Source organism: Aristolochia californica, unplaced genomic scaffold (genome assembly GCF_029961685.1).
Source record: "Aristolochia californica isolate CCGP_79_NKW_82.1479 unplaced genomic scaffold, dmAriCali1.0.hap1 SCAF_4, whole genome shotgun sequence".
Lineage (NCBI taxonomy): Eukaryota > Viridiplantae > Streptophyta > Magnoliopsida > Piperales > Aristolochiaceae > Aristolochia > Aristolochia californica.
The window spans coordinates 24,823,199-24,838,872 of NW_027182103.1; the positions used below are offsets into that span (position 1 = coordinate 24,823,199).

Below are 15,674 nucleotides of genomic sequence, written 5' to 3' on the forward strand. Positions count from 1 at the left end.
CTGATCATTACAACCTTAAATATTTGCTGGAGCAGTGACTCACGACTTCTCCTCAACAACAATGGATTTGTAAATTGATGGGATTCAACTTTACTATGGAATACCGTGCAGACAGGTTAAACAAGGCAGCCAATGCCTTATCACGACGTTTGGAGACTCTGCCGCTTCTATATGCTATCAACCAGCCTCGTTTTATTCTTTTAGACTTGGTCAAGGAGGAAAATGCCAGCAATTCGGTTCTTCTCGATATGCACAAGCAATTTATAGAGGGGGCCATGGACTCTAGATGGACCATTCAGGATTCTCTTATTTATTACAAATTTTTGTTTCAGCCATCATCTCTGTATACCATGACAACACTCATGAAGGCATCCAGAAAACATTGCATCACATTCGAGTGGATTTCTATTGGCAGGCTATGAAGACCTCCATTGTAGCATATGTATGATCTTGTTTAGTGTGTCAATGTAACAAGGCCGAACACTTAAGTTCCACTGGTCTTCTACAACCTTTGGCACTTCCTACACAGGTGTAGGCCGATATTTCTATGGACTTCGTCGAAGGTCTTCCACAATCTTTGGGCAAGTCAATTTTATTTGTGGATGTGGATCGGTTCTCCATGTATGCTCACTTTATCCCCATGGCACACCCATATACAACATCCAGAGTGGCACATATATTTCTCAGGCATATTGTTCGTTTACATGGTATTCCCGAATCGATTGTCAGTGATCCTAATGATGTCTTTACCAGCACTTTTTGTCATGAATTGTTTCATCTATACTACACCAAGTTGAAGTTCTCATCATCCTATCATCCTCAAATAGACAGCCAAACAGAGGTAGTTAACCGCACTGTGGAAATGTATTTCCAATGTCTAGTGGCGATCGTCCTAAAAATTGGGTTCAATGGCTACCGTGGGTGGAATATTGTTACAACACTTCCTTCCACACCGCTTTATAGTCTACTCCCTTCAGCATTCTCTATGGCAGAGATCCTCCTTTGCTTCTCTCATATACTCTGGGCTCCACTCGTGTGGACTCTATTGATCAAGCACTCATTGAACGAGACCAGGTGTTAAAAAATATTTCAGATCGCCTCCTCAAATCACAAGTTCGTATGAAGGACTTCTACGACGAGGGACAACAGGATATCATATACAAAGAAGGTGACTATGTCTAGCTATGACTCCATCCTTACCACCAAAACTCACTAGCGGGCCCACACCATCCTTACCACTTTCTCTATTATTCCATGCATCGGGCCAGTCGCCTATCAATTGCAACTTCCCACAACGGCTAAACTCCATGATGTGTTCCATGTCTCCTTACTTAAACCCTTTAAGGGTCTACCTCCTTCGTTGATCCCGTCCCTTCCTCCGGTGGACAATGGATGGGTTATTCTTACTCCAGCTACGGTATTGTGTGCCAATCGTATTAATAACCAGTGGGAGATTCTAGTACAATGGAAGGACATCGGACAAGAGGCTGCTACATGGGAACAACTGGCCAACTTCAAACTGGTCTACCCAACTTATGAGCTTGAGGACAAGCTCTTTCTCCAAAGAGGGGGGGGGGGGGTTGGGGGTTGCAGATGTTGAAGACTCAATAGCTCATCGAGTCACCCAAAGGAAGTGGCAATGACTCACTGAGTTAATTACTTTTAAATTTCATAATTTATATTGTTTTAAGTATATTTTTTTCATTAAGTATGTAAGGATCCAGGTCGCATGGGCAGAATTATCAATTAAAGCCCTAAAACTCTAGTGACGTCAAACCCTATTTAGAGGTAGAGAAATAGAAGAAGGTCAAGCATTGAATTAGATTAAATAGGGTTTGGAGTTCTCCTTGAAGAGCTCTAGGGTTTCGGAGGTCTCCTTGACGAGCTCCAGGTATAGTTTCTCTCTTGATTTGGGTTTATTCTCTTCCTTTTTGAATTCTGTTTGCATTGATTTTACAAAATTAAAGAGGAAAGGATTGTTGCTGTTTTCGAGTTTTTTCTGAGTTCACTCAGAGGCTGTAGCCTCCCCTTCATTCACAGCAGCAATAGGGGCCTTCCCTCCTTCATTCCAAGCAAGGTTAGGGGTTTCCCCAATCCCCAACCCGAGAGTAACCTCTAAAGAGGTGCTTTAGCCTATACACGAACAAGGCAGGATTAGGAACACCTAATCCATCATACGTGAACATCAGTACCTGGCCAAGAGGGTCCTTAGCCTCTTAGAAGTGAGCAACCAAGGGTTCAACCCCTTACTGTCTACAAGCAGCAAAGGTTCTCAACCCTTACCATGAAAAACAAAGAAAGGAGACTCCTTTTCAGTCTTACCGAGAACACCAAAGAAAAGAGCCTTCTTTTCCTCCTTACCAAGAGCAGCAACTCTATGACAGTGCTGGATACACAAATCCCATGCCGAGTTACTCGATCCATGGCTAGGGACCATAACATGTACCTGCTCCTGATGAAAGAGTACTAAGTTAAACTATTGATTACATAATTACATAGCCTTCCACCTTTTTCATATGACCTTCTCATGTATACATTGACAACAACATTATGTCCATTGCTTACGGCATGGTTTTTCTTCAGAAAAGCCTTTTCTAATTTCCATGTAAGAAGATCATCTATGGTATGGCTGTTTCCCAATTCCTAATAGTTCATGTGCCCTTAAGTCTATAGTGACAACATTTCCTTTGCCTTGTTTATTGTGAAGCTTTTTATGGTGAAGTGGCCACAAAAAAAATCACATATTTTATAGCACCCTAATGTTTAGTGCCCTCTAAGAAGTAGACAAATTCGTTTGAACATATCATGCAACATTGGAATGTGAGTTTGATCTCATTTTAGCAAACTCAATTTCATCTATTTAACCCAATCAAAATGCCCAGTAAAGTATCAGATAGATAAACAATTCAACTCGATTAAAGAATTAGGATGTAAATTTCCAACATAGTTTCTTATCACATTTACAATAGCCTTGCAACTAGATTGATGACTGATTCTTAACTTTCGTAAGAAGAAGGGGGAATTTTTTTTAAAAAGAAAGAAATATAAGTGAAAAGCAGAAAAATATCAGTTTCATACATAAAGTGATACAAAATCTCTACAAATACTTTTCTCCAAAAAAAAATAAAGAATTAACTCTAGACAATGATGATAGAGATAGAGATAAAGATAGAGATAAAGACAACTGGTGATTGAATTAGAGACAGACTCAAATTGTAGCGATGAATGCTGCTTTCTATAAGTATTTCCAGCGACGACAAACTGGTTCTGATTAATCGATCAAACTCTGATACTGTGTAGAGTATAGGAATGAAGAATAATATTACCGTGATTATTACTGATTAAGTGTACACTACTTATAGAGTTACAACAGAGATAGTAAATGATTAGAAGTCTACAATTTGAGTATGTCTCTAATTCAATCACCAGTTGTCTTTATCTCTATTTCCATCAAGTGATACGTGTGTATGTAAATCCTATAAGGGAAAATAGGCAAAAATCAATGAATGTACTGAAATAGAAACAAGGAATAACAACCAATAAGATAGAAATGATCCAAACAATGCTTTAGTAACAAAGTTTTTTATTGTGAAAAAAGTAAAAGTGAAGTGACTTGGAAGATGATAATATATGAGTAGCTAAAAAGGGTCCTCAATTATCATATAACTTCGAAGAGTAGAGCAAGAGGAACAAAATGATGAGGAATTGACAGACGATCAAGGCCTACGTCACTAACAACAAAATGTGTGACATTTTTCCGCTTCTTGTTTTAGACTTTCAAAAAAAAATTAATTACGAATCCACATTTTACTAGCAAGGTATAACACCATTACACTAGGAAAGCCAATATGGACGAAATTTGCTTGAGAAACTGAGCCCGATCGTGCCATCAATTTCTTTAAAAAGAAAACTGCATAGTAGTCACGTAAAAAATTCAGGTGATGTTCTCTTGTGAACCGGATTCGCAACCTATACTATTTGTGCTTTCCCCCGAAACAACCTCGCTTCATGCAACACCGATTTAACATAGCTAACCAAATAAATTCCCCTCGAATAGAAGAAGCCCCATTCTTATTTCAAAGTCACGGTGCTCTGCGAATGAAGCAATAGAGCAATTGCAAAAGGACCAATATAACACCAAATGCACCAGGATAACAAGGAGAAACCATGAAACACCAAAATCAAAACAAAGAAGCAAATAAAAGAAGGCAGAACTAGAGTAGTTCAACTTGCATGATAACCAGTGACTGCGTTATCCAAGAAAGATGAAGACAATGTCTTCTTGAAACTTCTTCAACTGTAAAGAACGCTAAGAAATCGATTAGGTATATCAAACCAACTTACCACAACCCGAATCTCCAACAATCAATGTGACACGATTCTCTAAAATCTTCTCGACGATCTTATCTTTGAGCGACATTATGGTCAAATGAGATGAAAGAGATGGCTTGAAAGGAGAAGGAGAAGAAGACGAACTAGAAGAAGCAAAAAGGGCCATCATGCCTGAGGCAGAGGCTTCATTGCAGAGAAAGCTGGGAGTGTGAGGTTGCTTGCTGAATGATGCACTTTTAGTATCTCCTACCTTTCGCAGTACAATGAGGAGCAAAAAAGAGGTAGAAAGCTATTAAGGTGAAAGATGCGCTCCTTTCCGTATTTAAAAAATGACTTTTACGACATTACCCAACTTTTTAAACATAATTACACAAATAAGAAATTTTTAACTTATTAAAAAAATACCCAACTTTGACTATCAAATGCACATATGTACAGTTAAAAGTGACACATAATTTTTGACCGATTACAAAGTGCCACGTCATAATAACACATCCGCACCCGATGAATCGAACGACACAACTGACACGCCATCTTCAAGACACTTCATCACCCATGTAGGATGCCATGTCATTAAATGACACAAACCCTCAAGATCAGTTTAAAATATTATGTGGTAAACCACCTCATCATCCATGTACTACCTATTATTATCAATTTAAATTATTTATTAATTGAAAATTTTATTTTAGAGTTTAAAAATCAAATTTATCAGTACACTTTTTATTACCTTATATTTAAAATAATAAAATATAAAATAATTATATTAAATTAATTTAAAATATTACTCTTACCTATTTTACACCTTTTATTATATATTTAAAATACTTATTAATTGAAAAACTACTTGAAAATTTTTCTTTTAGAGTTTAGAAAACAAATTTATTGGTACACTTATTTATTACCTTATAGTAATAAAAATAAAATAATTATATTAATTAATTAAAAATATTATTCATACCTATTTAATACCTTTTATACCAATTTAAAATATCTATTAATTGAAAAAGTATTTGAAACAAAAATTTTAGAGTTTAAAATAAAATTTATTGGTACACTTTTTGTAACGATATATTTATAATAATAAGTTATTAAAAAGGTATATTTTTAAATAAGAAATCTTAATCCTCGCTATTTAACACCTTTTATTATCAATTTAAAATATTTATTAAATAAAAATATTAAAAAATTATTTTAGTGTTTAAAAATATAATTTATTTGTAAAACTTTTATTACCTTATATTTATAATAATAAAATATAAAATTTTAATATTAATTAATTAAAAAATCTTACTCTTACCTATTTAACACCTTTTATTATAGATTTAAAATATTTCTTAATTGAAACATATATGAAAAATTATTATTGAGTTTAGAAATAAAATTTATTACTAAAATATTTATTACCTTATATTTATAATGATTAAAAAAATAAGTTAAGTAATTAAAAAATATGACCTATTTAATACCTTTTATTATTGATTTTAGACATTTCATAATTTTAAAAATAATTAGTAATTTTTTAATGGTTTTCATAAATATTTTTTTTCAGAACACATTTCAATAAATTTATTTTTTTTAAATATATAAATTTTAATATTTATTGTTTTTAAAAATATTAAAATATGATTGGCAACTATGATTATCGATTTAAGGTATTTTAAAATTTATTTTAGTTTTTAACAATCTTATTTGTCAGTTATCTTCTATTTATTTTAATAAAAAATAAAATTTAAATATTAACTAATAAAAATCACATCATTATATATTGAAAAAAATATTTTAAAATTTAAAACAAGTTAATTTTTTTAAATATTATTTGTCAATATGTTTTTTATTACTTTCTATTTTTTAAAAATTTAAAAATATATATTAACATTAAAAATTATATTCTAATCAATTTCTAACCTTTCATTATCAATTTAATATATTGTCAAACCTTAAAAATATTAAAAAAACTCAATTTTATTTCTAAAAATCTTATTTATTGATACACATTCTTTTCCTTCAAATTATTGTAATAAAATATAATTTTATATATTAATTAATAAAATAATTCAATTTAATTTAATTACCTTTAATTTGATTACTCCAGGCAACCAACCATAAAAAAATTTTCTTTAACTTAAAACTATATAACAAATTGTAATAAACATTGAGGTTCATTTTGTCCATTTTCTTACATCCACATTTTTTATGCGTATATTACCATATGTGAAACATATTGAATCACATAAAAAAACATTGAAAAAATAAATAATCTTTTGTGCAACATTTTCTAAATTTCAACTTGATTACAAATACTTTAATGATTGTTTCAAATTTTGGTAATACAAAAGTGCAAAGCACCTTAGCCCAAAGATAATTCAGAAACCATAAATGAAAATTCTCTTTGTTATCATTTTCCATAGAATGTAAAAAACACTAGATTCCAATTCCCAACTGTCTGCAACATGAAACCTCGAAAGTTCCCAAAAGTACCTACAAAATCATAAACAAAAGTCTCTTCAAATATGTTAAGGAATAGTCCTACATGGATTATTGAGTACAAAGATCATGAGTTTATTAGTTGGGAAAGAGGCTTTCTATATGGGCTAGTCAATATGGGATGGGCCTTGGACCCAACTTCAAATGGTATTAGAGCAGGTTCTGTGAGTTGATTCGGTCAACCCACAAAGATAATGTGATCATTTTCTGATCTATTATCTCTAATAGTTTAGGTTCATAATTATCTTTTTTTTTTTTTTTTGTCCCTATACTTGTTGTTTGCTTTGTGTTCTCACCTCTATACTTAGCTTTTCATATTGCATTTTATATATTGACAAAAAAGATATTTGAGTCTACTTTCCAACAAAAAATGATTTTTTACAATTTGAGTTTTCTAAAAATAGAAATAAATATTGGAAGCAACAAGTGTCAGATTGCAAGAGAGGTTCGAGCAACAACAGAGAGGTTCAAGGAACAAAAGTGTTTACCTATTCAACCAATTCTCAATCTGAGTTCTTTATATGGAGATATTGATCTTGGAGGAGTCAATGGTCATGCTGGAAAAAGGAAAAAGAGTACTTAATTTGGCCAGATTAGAGAGACCGAAATCTATCAAATTATTTATCTCAAAAGAAGTATATTTTATGAAGAGAAGTAATACTTGGATGAAAGGTATTTAATCCTAGTTTCATAAAATTTTTTTTCGTCAATCTGATATATATTTAAGTATATATATTGGAAGAATCAAAGTCATGCCGGTATCTTGTTGCATTCAAAAATCTGAATTTAAACAGAATTTTTTGCATCACTTCTTGAGTTGCTATTATTGATCAACAATATCAGAAAAATATCTCACTTACCCCTTTTTGTCAGTTACATTTTGTTGAAAGATATGATGTAATTAGGGTGGCACTAATGTAATTAGTTTAAATTTCTTGTCTCTTCTTCACTCTTACTAGGGTGAAGGGTATACTTGTAATCTTGGTAGTTTTGATACCGATAAATAAACCATATGGGGAAGGGTTTGGATGAAGTCCAAGACCCTAATTTCCTCCTCTCTTTGGACATGTACCATATTTCTATCCTCTCTTTCTCTTCTCTCTTCTTCCTTCTTCCTTATTTGTTTTCCCTAAATGATCATCTATGGAATACTGAAAATCAACATGGTATCAGAGCTGTGATTTTCAGGATCCAAATTATCCTGAAGACGTTGTTATTTTGATGAAATCTGACGAAGTCTTAGAAGGATCCCAATGAATTTATGGAAAAGAGAAATACTTCATTGACTTCAATAACTTGTTGCAATCAGAGTACATGAACCTCTATTTATAATAGAGGAAGGTAGTAGAGTCCAATTACAATAAAACTACCCTTGTCCCAATTACACCCAAACTCTAACACTTAAAGATAAGTCCTAACATAATTAAATAACTCAATATAGTTAAAAGACAAACATAACTCAAACTAAAACTCTTCTTTGACATAACCATAAGATAAGATACTTTTGTGAGTCCTTCTTGATCTTCTAACTAATGTGATAAGGATGCCAGCTCATGGTAATCATTGTGGGTCCTACTTCTTATGGGCTTGGACCCATCTTGTGGGCCTTCCTTGGTCGTGTGGCCCATCTTATAATAATCTTACATGTGGGCCTTCCTTGGTCGTGTGAGCTTGAACTTATCTTCCAACAGATCCTCTTCTCTGTTTCTTTACTACTGCTTCGCTATTCTATTTCTAGGAGTTTCTTATTCATCATTGACAGAAGTTGCTGAGTATCTTGCTGGATTATTTCTTCCACGGAGAAGAGAGATTCATCACTCTATTTCGAAGCACCATTGAGGAAGAAACTCTGTTCCGAAAACTTGATCTTGATCTTACTACTGATTTTCTTGAATCTTGATCTTGATCCTCTACCATTCCGTTCTGTCGAGGTTCTCTTTGAAAGTTTCCTACTGTGGTTGCCATTTCTATAAGCTGCTCTCTTGCTCCGTTCGATGTCAAGGAAGAAGATGACTACTGATTTAAGTTTTCCTAAGTTAGGAAAAATTAAACTAGTACTGGTTCTATCTGAATCTCGAATCGGACCTGCCAAAGTTCACCAAGTGAAAGCTTACTGTTTCTACACTAGTCTATCGAGTTAACTCGGGCCAACTCGGACCAAGTCAACTCAGTGGTCAACTCGGGTCCAGGTCAACTTGACTCAGCCCACTTATTTTTTGCCTCGTTTATACTTGTTCAGGTCCCAAGTTCTATACATATTTCTTCTATGACTCAGTTATATTAGTCTACTATTTCACTCGGTTCAACTTGGTTTTCTATCTCCGCCTAGATTATTATTTTGAAGTATAGGTAGCTTATTACTCAGATCAAACTTATTACTTGGGGCACCACTTCCTGATGGACTCGTTGCAAATTATCTCATATGTCATTATTAATCTTAAGGACTTCTATTATTTACCGGTTATCCACTACTATACAACTGCACATGTGGTGCATGTTATTTGGGCATTGGCCCATTTTCGCTACTGCTATTGTGTCTCTTTGATTGAGACATTTTTTTTTGAAGAAGAACTCCTCGGTTGATTGCCTTGGGTTCATTATTTGCTGACTTTTGTCGGCATTGTTTTGTCTAATGTGGAATTTGAATTTCTTAAAAAAATAAAGCATATGGTGGCCTCAACATCTTATTTTCCTCTTTACCCATTAACCTTTGCCAGTCTTTCTCCTACCATCCTTTATTTGACTCTCACTTACCCTTATTGGTCAACCCTTTTGAAGCATTTCTTTGACTGGTCCCTTTTATTCATATGAGTATTTTTAGTCCATTGAAACATTTTATTGGTACCCGTGGGTCTTTATCGCCGTCTTGTGAATGACAGGCATTATCCACTTTAGTGATTATTTTCACTATATTTGTTCGAAATCCTTTGAGTTTGGTTTTGACTTATGTTTTATCACCCATTTCTACCCTTTGAGAGTTTGTGCCTGGGGTCATACTTATCCTTGGGACATCGTGATGGAGAAGCTTATTACTACATATATGTTATTTGGTTCAATTTGAGATCATTGCCATTACCTCCCAGCTTGAGGGGGAGAGTTGGAAGATATGATTTAATTAGGGTGGTACTAATGTAATTAGTTTAAATTTCTTGTCACTTCTTCACTCTTGTTTGGGTGAAGGGTATACTTATAATATTGGTAGTTTTGATACCTATAAATATACCGTATGGGAAGGGTTTGGATGAAGTCCAAGACCCTAATTTCCTCCTCACTTTGGACGTGTACCATATTTCTATCCTCTATTTCTCTTCTCTCTTCTTCCTTCTTCCTTCTTCCTTATCTCTTTTCCCTAGATTACCATCTATGGAATCCTGAAAATGAACACCTTTCTCATACCATCCTTTTTTGACTCTCACATACCCCTTTGGCCCAAACTCTTGTGTGTCGCTTCGGTTGATTTACCTTTTTATATATATGGGTATTTTTAAATCCATTGAGACTTTTTATTGGTACCCTTGGGTTTTTTATCATTTTCTTGTGAATGATAAACATTACCCACTTCAGTGATTATTGTCACTATTTTTGTTCAAAATCCTTTGAAGTTGGTTTTGACTTATGTTTTATCACCCCTTTTTACCTTTTGAGAGTCCATGTCTAGTTTTGTACTTATCCTTGGGACACCATGATGGATGAGATTATTACTACATCTATATTATTTTTTTCAAGCTGAGATCATTGCCATTACCTCCCAACTTGAGGGGAAGAAGTAGAAGAAGAAGTGCAAGAAAGAGATATTTTATTCCATATGTTGTTGTAATTTTATAGAATAAAATATCTCTTTCTTGTACTTCTCCTTCTACTTCTCCCCCTCAAATTGGGAGGTAATGGCGGTGATCTCAACTTGAAATAAATAACATAGATTTAGTAATAATTTTCTCCATCATAATGTCCCAAGGATAAGTATGAATCTGGAAGCACTCTCAAAAAATGGATGATAAAACATAAGTCGAAACCAACATCAAAGGATTTCAAAAAAAAATAGTGAAAATAATCACTAAACTGGGTAATGCTTGTCATTCACAAGAAAAGGGTAAAAAACACAAAGGTACCAATAAAAAGTCTCAATGGATTTAATTTTTTTTTCTTGGAAACAATTTTTTAGCAAAACATTTTGTGGTAATTCAATTTTTGCTTAAAAAATTACCTTCTCCAACTATATGCCTATTTTGTGTATTTTTTCTTGAAACATTGGGAAAGTATTTTTAGTAAAAATACATCTATAGGGACTATTAGTGCCTCATGTGTCCTAGAAACACATTTCTATCTGAAAATTCTTACTAGGAAAATTTTGTGGTAAGACAATTTTTGGTGATACAAATTACTTTCTACAACTATAAGGCATTGTTAGTGTAGTTTTTCAGGAAATGTTGAAAAATTATTTCGTGTAAAAATACGTCTCTGGAGACATTTGGTGCCTCATGTTTCCTAGAAACACTTTTCTAGCTGGAAATGAAAATTCTTATCAGAAATATTGTGGTAAGGCAATTTTTGGTGAAATAAATTATTTTCTACAACCTTAAGGCCTTGTTAGTGCGTTTTAAAGAAACATTGGAAAAGTATATCTAGTAAAAATATATTTGCAAGGTCCATTAGTGAGTTATATTTGCTAGAAACACTTTTCTAGTTGACAATTCTTACCAGGAAAATTTTGTGGTAAGGCAATCTTTGCAAAATAAAATTACATTTTACAACTACAATGCCTTATTAGTGCCTTTATTGTGGAAGTTTTCGAAAAGTATTTTGTGTAAAAATACGGCTCCAAGAACTATTAGTGCCTCATGCTTCCTGGAAACACTTTTGTAGCTGAAATGTTTTACCAAAAATATTTTGTGGTAAGGCAATTTTTGCTAAAACAAATTACTTTCTACAACTATAAGGCCTTGTTAATGCCTTTTTTTTAGGAAACATTGCAAAATTGTTTCTAGTAATAATATGTCTCCACAGACCATTAGTGCATCTTGTTTCCTGGAAACACTTTTCTACACTATTAGGCCTTGTTAGTGGCTTTTTTTTTTAGGAAACGCTGGCAAAGTATTTTAGTAAATATACGTCTTTGAGGACCATTAGTGCCTTGTGTAGGTTGTAAAAGTTTTCTAGATGAAAATTCTTACCAGGAAAATTTTGCTGAAACAAATAAATTTCTACAACTATAAGGCCTTGTTAGTATATTTTGTAGGAAATATTGGAAAAATGATCTAGTAAACATATGTCTCCAGGGCCAATTAGTGCCTCTTTTGTCCGGGAAACACTTTTATAGCTGAAAATTCTTACCAAGAAAATTTTGGGGTAAGACAATTTTTGTTGGAACAAATTACTTTCTAAAACTCTAAGGCTTTGTTCGTGTATTTTTTCAGGAATCATTGGAAAAGTATTTCTAGTAAAAATATATTTCCAATGGACCATTAATGCCACATGTTTCTTTGAAACACTTTTAAAGCTGAAAATTCTTACGAGGAAAATTTTGTTGAAACAAAGTACTTTGTACAACTACAAGGCCTTGTTATTGCTGTTTTTAGGAAATATTGGAAAACTATTTCTAGTAAAAATACATATGCAAGGACTATTAGTGCCTCAGGTTTCCTAGAAACAATTTTCTAGCTGAAAATTCTTACTAGGAAATTTTTTTGGTAAGGCAATTTTTCTGAATCAAATTACTTTCTACAACCATAAGGCCTTATTGCATTTTTTTAGGAAACGTTGAAATTTCTTGTTAAGTAGTGGAGCCTAATCAAAACATTATGCTGAACCGCTATTAGGGTTTCATCATCATCACGAAGAAGGATTTTGAGTTGCATCCCGAGAGAGGTTAGAGAAAAACACATGTGAGTGTGTGTGATATCTCTTGTAAACTATTTCATCTTCATAGTGAATTATTCCAGCAATGAAAGATAGGAGATTGCCAAAGATGTTTTGGTTCTAAGGCTATTAACACCTCCCCCTATTTGATCAACAGAAGTCCTTCAACACCATAGATTGTAAAGTAACAGAAGAGTTTTGGATCGGCAAAGAGGTAAACCTTTCTTTCTTGAAAGTTTTTGGTTGTGTTTCTTATATTCATATTGATTCTACTATTAGGAGTAAACTTGATGCTAAATCTAAGATATATATTTTTTATTGGCTATGGTCGTACTGAGTTTGATTATCATTTTTGGGATGACCAAAGTTGTAAGGTTATCAAGAGTAAGAATGTGATCTTCAATTAAGGTGCCTTTTATAAAGATAGGTTGAGAATAGATTCTGAGAGTACAAGTAATGAAGCTAAGAAGTCTGATGTGATTCAGTTGAGAGATCTTCCAGTCATTGAGATGGAGAATATTGCTTAGGAAGACTTGAAAAATATACCACCATAAGTAAATCAGGACATTCTTGTGACTGAATGTAGGAGATCTTTCAGATCTAGTAGACCACCACAGAGATACTCCCTTACGTTGAATTATATTTTGTTGACTGATAAAGGTGAACCAGAGAGTTATGAGGAAGCCGTGCAAGTTGATGAATCAACCAAGTGGGAGTTGGCCATGAAGGATGAGATGGATTAATTGTTATACAATCAGACATGGCAATTGACTGAGTTACCAGAAGGGAAGGACTTGAAGAATAAATGGGTGTACCAAATAAAAGATGAAGATGATGGCAACAAGTGGTACAAAGCAAGACTGCATGTAAAGGGCATTCAACAAAAAAAAGGCATTGACTACACTAAGATTTTCTCTCCAGTAGTAAAATTGACTACTATTAGAACAATGTTTCAATTAGTGGCAAATGAAGACTTACACTTAGAGAAGTTGGATGTAAAGACAACATTTCTTCATGGTGATTTGGAGGAAGAAATTTACATGATGCAGACATAGGGTTTCAAAGCACAAGGAAAGGAGAAAATGGTGTGCAAACTTCAAAATATCTTGTATGGTCTTAAATTGGCTTCAAGATAGTGGTATAAGAATTTTGACATCTTCATGAGTATTATTGGTTTCTTGAGGTGCTAGATGGATCATTGTTGTTATCTAAAGAAGCTTGATGACTCCTACACCATTCTACTACTATATATTGATGACACATTGATAGTAGGTGCTTGTAAATAGGAAATAGATAAGGTGAAAAGAGAGTTGTCCAAGAAGTTTTCAATTAAGGATTTGGGTGCTGACAAAGATTTCTAGACAAGTGAAGCCTGATGAGAACACCCAACGTCCACCACTAAAGGCTGACAGAACATCTAGGATAAGAGCTCCCAACTCTGAGTTTGCATGGACAGAACCATCACCAAATGAGACTGACGACACAACCAAGAGCAACAGTTCCAAGCTCTGAGTTTGGTGGACAGAAACACCACCACAAGAGGCTGACAGAATAGCCAAGGAGAAGAGCATTAAGCTTTGAGTTTATTGTGAGCAAGAAGACACCAAGGAGGCTGGAAAAATGGGATTGCGGCTCCCTTCTTCTTCTTTACTATTTAAACTTAGGGTTAGGTAAATTACAATACAGCCCATGGGCTAAATACAATGCAACCCAACCCAACTAATCCCTTTCTAATTAACCTATGTACATGTCATAATTTATACAAAAAATATTAACATAAAACTTATCTTATATACATTCCAACATATGGTAACATCCCCCCTCAAATTGATGTTGGGAAGTCAACTAGTTACAATTTGCCAATATGAAAATTATGTTGGGGTTGAGACAATGCTTTGGTGAAGACATCAACCATTTGAAGATCCAAAGAGATGTATGGAAGAGATATTACCCAGCGCTCCAAAGTGTCATGGATAGAGTGACAATCAACCTCAATGTGATTGGTGCGCTCATGAAAAACACTGTTGGCAACAATCAGAATAGCACTCCTATTATCCGCATGGAGAGGTATAGGGATAGTCTGAAGAATAGAGCTCAACAAGAAGACTACGTAGCCATATAATTTTAGAACACACAGTAGACATAGCATGATACGCGGCCTCTATCGAGGACTTGGACACCCGGTCTTGTTTCTTACATTTCCAAGAAATCAATGCATCCCCTAAAAACACACACCAACCTGTAGTAGAGCGATGGGTATCGGGGTACCCAGCCCAATCAGCATCATTGTAGGTATCAAGTCGAAGCATGTAGCCTATAGAAAAGAATAATCCATGGGTAGGAGAACCTCGCAAATAGTGGATGATGTGCTAAACTACCGCAAGATGAAGATGCTGAGGAGAAGACATAAATTGACGAACCTGATGAACGACACAGGAGATGTCGGGATGAGTTGTGGTCAAGTATATGAAACTCCCAACTAGGCATCGATAGATAGTAGGATCATCAAGAAGAGCCCTTCATCTTTCTTGTATTTGACATTGACATCCATAGGAGTAGCGATCAATGAAGTGTCCTCCAAACTAGATAGAGTAATAATATCTTGAATATACTTATGATGGTTTAAGAAAATACCGTTGGGTCGATGACGTACTTCCATCCCTAAGAAGTACATGAGCTGGCCAAGATCCTTCATAAGAAAAGTTGCATGCAACACCTGCTGAAGCTTAGTAATTAGGCTAGAGTCAGTGCCAGTAATGATAATGTCATCCACATAAACCAAGAGAATGACCATGCCCGCGATGGATTTGTGATAGAAGATAGAGGAATCATACTAACTCTATGTAAACTTGTGGAGAATAAGTGTACCGTGAAACTTGTCAAACCAATCTCAGGAGCTTGCTTAAGCCCATATAGAGGATGGCATAGATTGCAGACAACATTAAGAGAAGAAGTAGTCATACCAGAGGGAAGCTTCATGTAGATATCCTCTTGTAGAT

At 34.1% G+C, this 15,674-nt stretch overlaps 2 protein-coding genes across 2 annotated transcripts; one reads left to right on the top strand and one right to left on the bottom strand.

Moving 5' to 3' along the window:
* The first annotated feature begins 95 nt into the window (after positions 1-95).
* Positions 96-1,600, top strand: LOC137963161 (uncharacterized). Its single transcript, XM_068810334.1, has 5 exons — positions 96-368; positions 416-442; positions 536-841; positions 964-1,168; positions 1,269-1,600. The coding sequence occupies exons 1-5, from the start codon at positions 96-98 to the stop codon at positions 1,598-1,600; spliced, it is 1,143 nt and encodes a 380-aa protein (XP_068666435.1).
* Positions 1,601-14,405: 12,805 nt separating this feature from the next.
* Positions 14,406-14,984, bottom strand: LOC137963162 (uncharacterized mitochondrial protein AtMg00810-like). The gene is made up of 3 exons (XM_068810335.1): positions 14,811-14,984; positions 14,627-14,755; positions 14,406-14,414 (listed from the first exon to the last, which is right to left on the bottom strand). Exons 1-3 carry the CDS (start codon positions 14,982-14,984, stop codon positions 14,406-14,408), a joined length of 312 nt encoding a protein of 103 aa, XP_068666436.1.
* Between the last annotated feature and the right edge of the window lie 690 nt (positions 14,985-15,674).

What these genes read in the sequence shown, in the direction of transcription:
- LOC137963162 (XM_068810335.1), bottom strand. Translation starts at nt 14,984, where the DNA reads ATGCTTCGACTTGATACCTACAATGATGCTGATTGGGCTGGGTACCCC. An exon ending in CGTATCATGCTATGTCTACT is followed by an intron (nt 14,756 to 14,810) that starts GTGTGTTCTAAA and finishes TCTATTCTTCAG; the next exon opens with ACTATCCCTATACCTCTCCA.
- LOC137963161 (XM_068810334.1), top strand. Translation starts at nt 96, where the DNA reads ATGGAATACCGTGCAGACAGGTTAAACAAGGCAGCCAATGCCTTATCA. An exon ending in CCATGACAACACTCATGAAG is followed by an intron (nt 369 to 415) that starts GCATCCAGAAAA and finishes TTCTATTGGCAG; the next exon opens with GCTATGAAGACCTCCATTGT. An exon ending in GGATATCATATACAAAGAAG is followed by an intron (nt 1,169 to 1,268) that starts GTGACTATGTCT and finishes GCATCGGGCCAG; the next exon opens with TCGCCTATCAATTGCAACTT.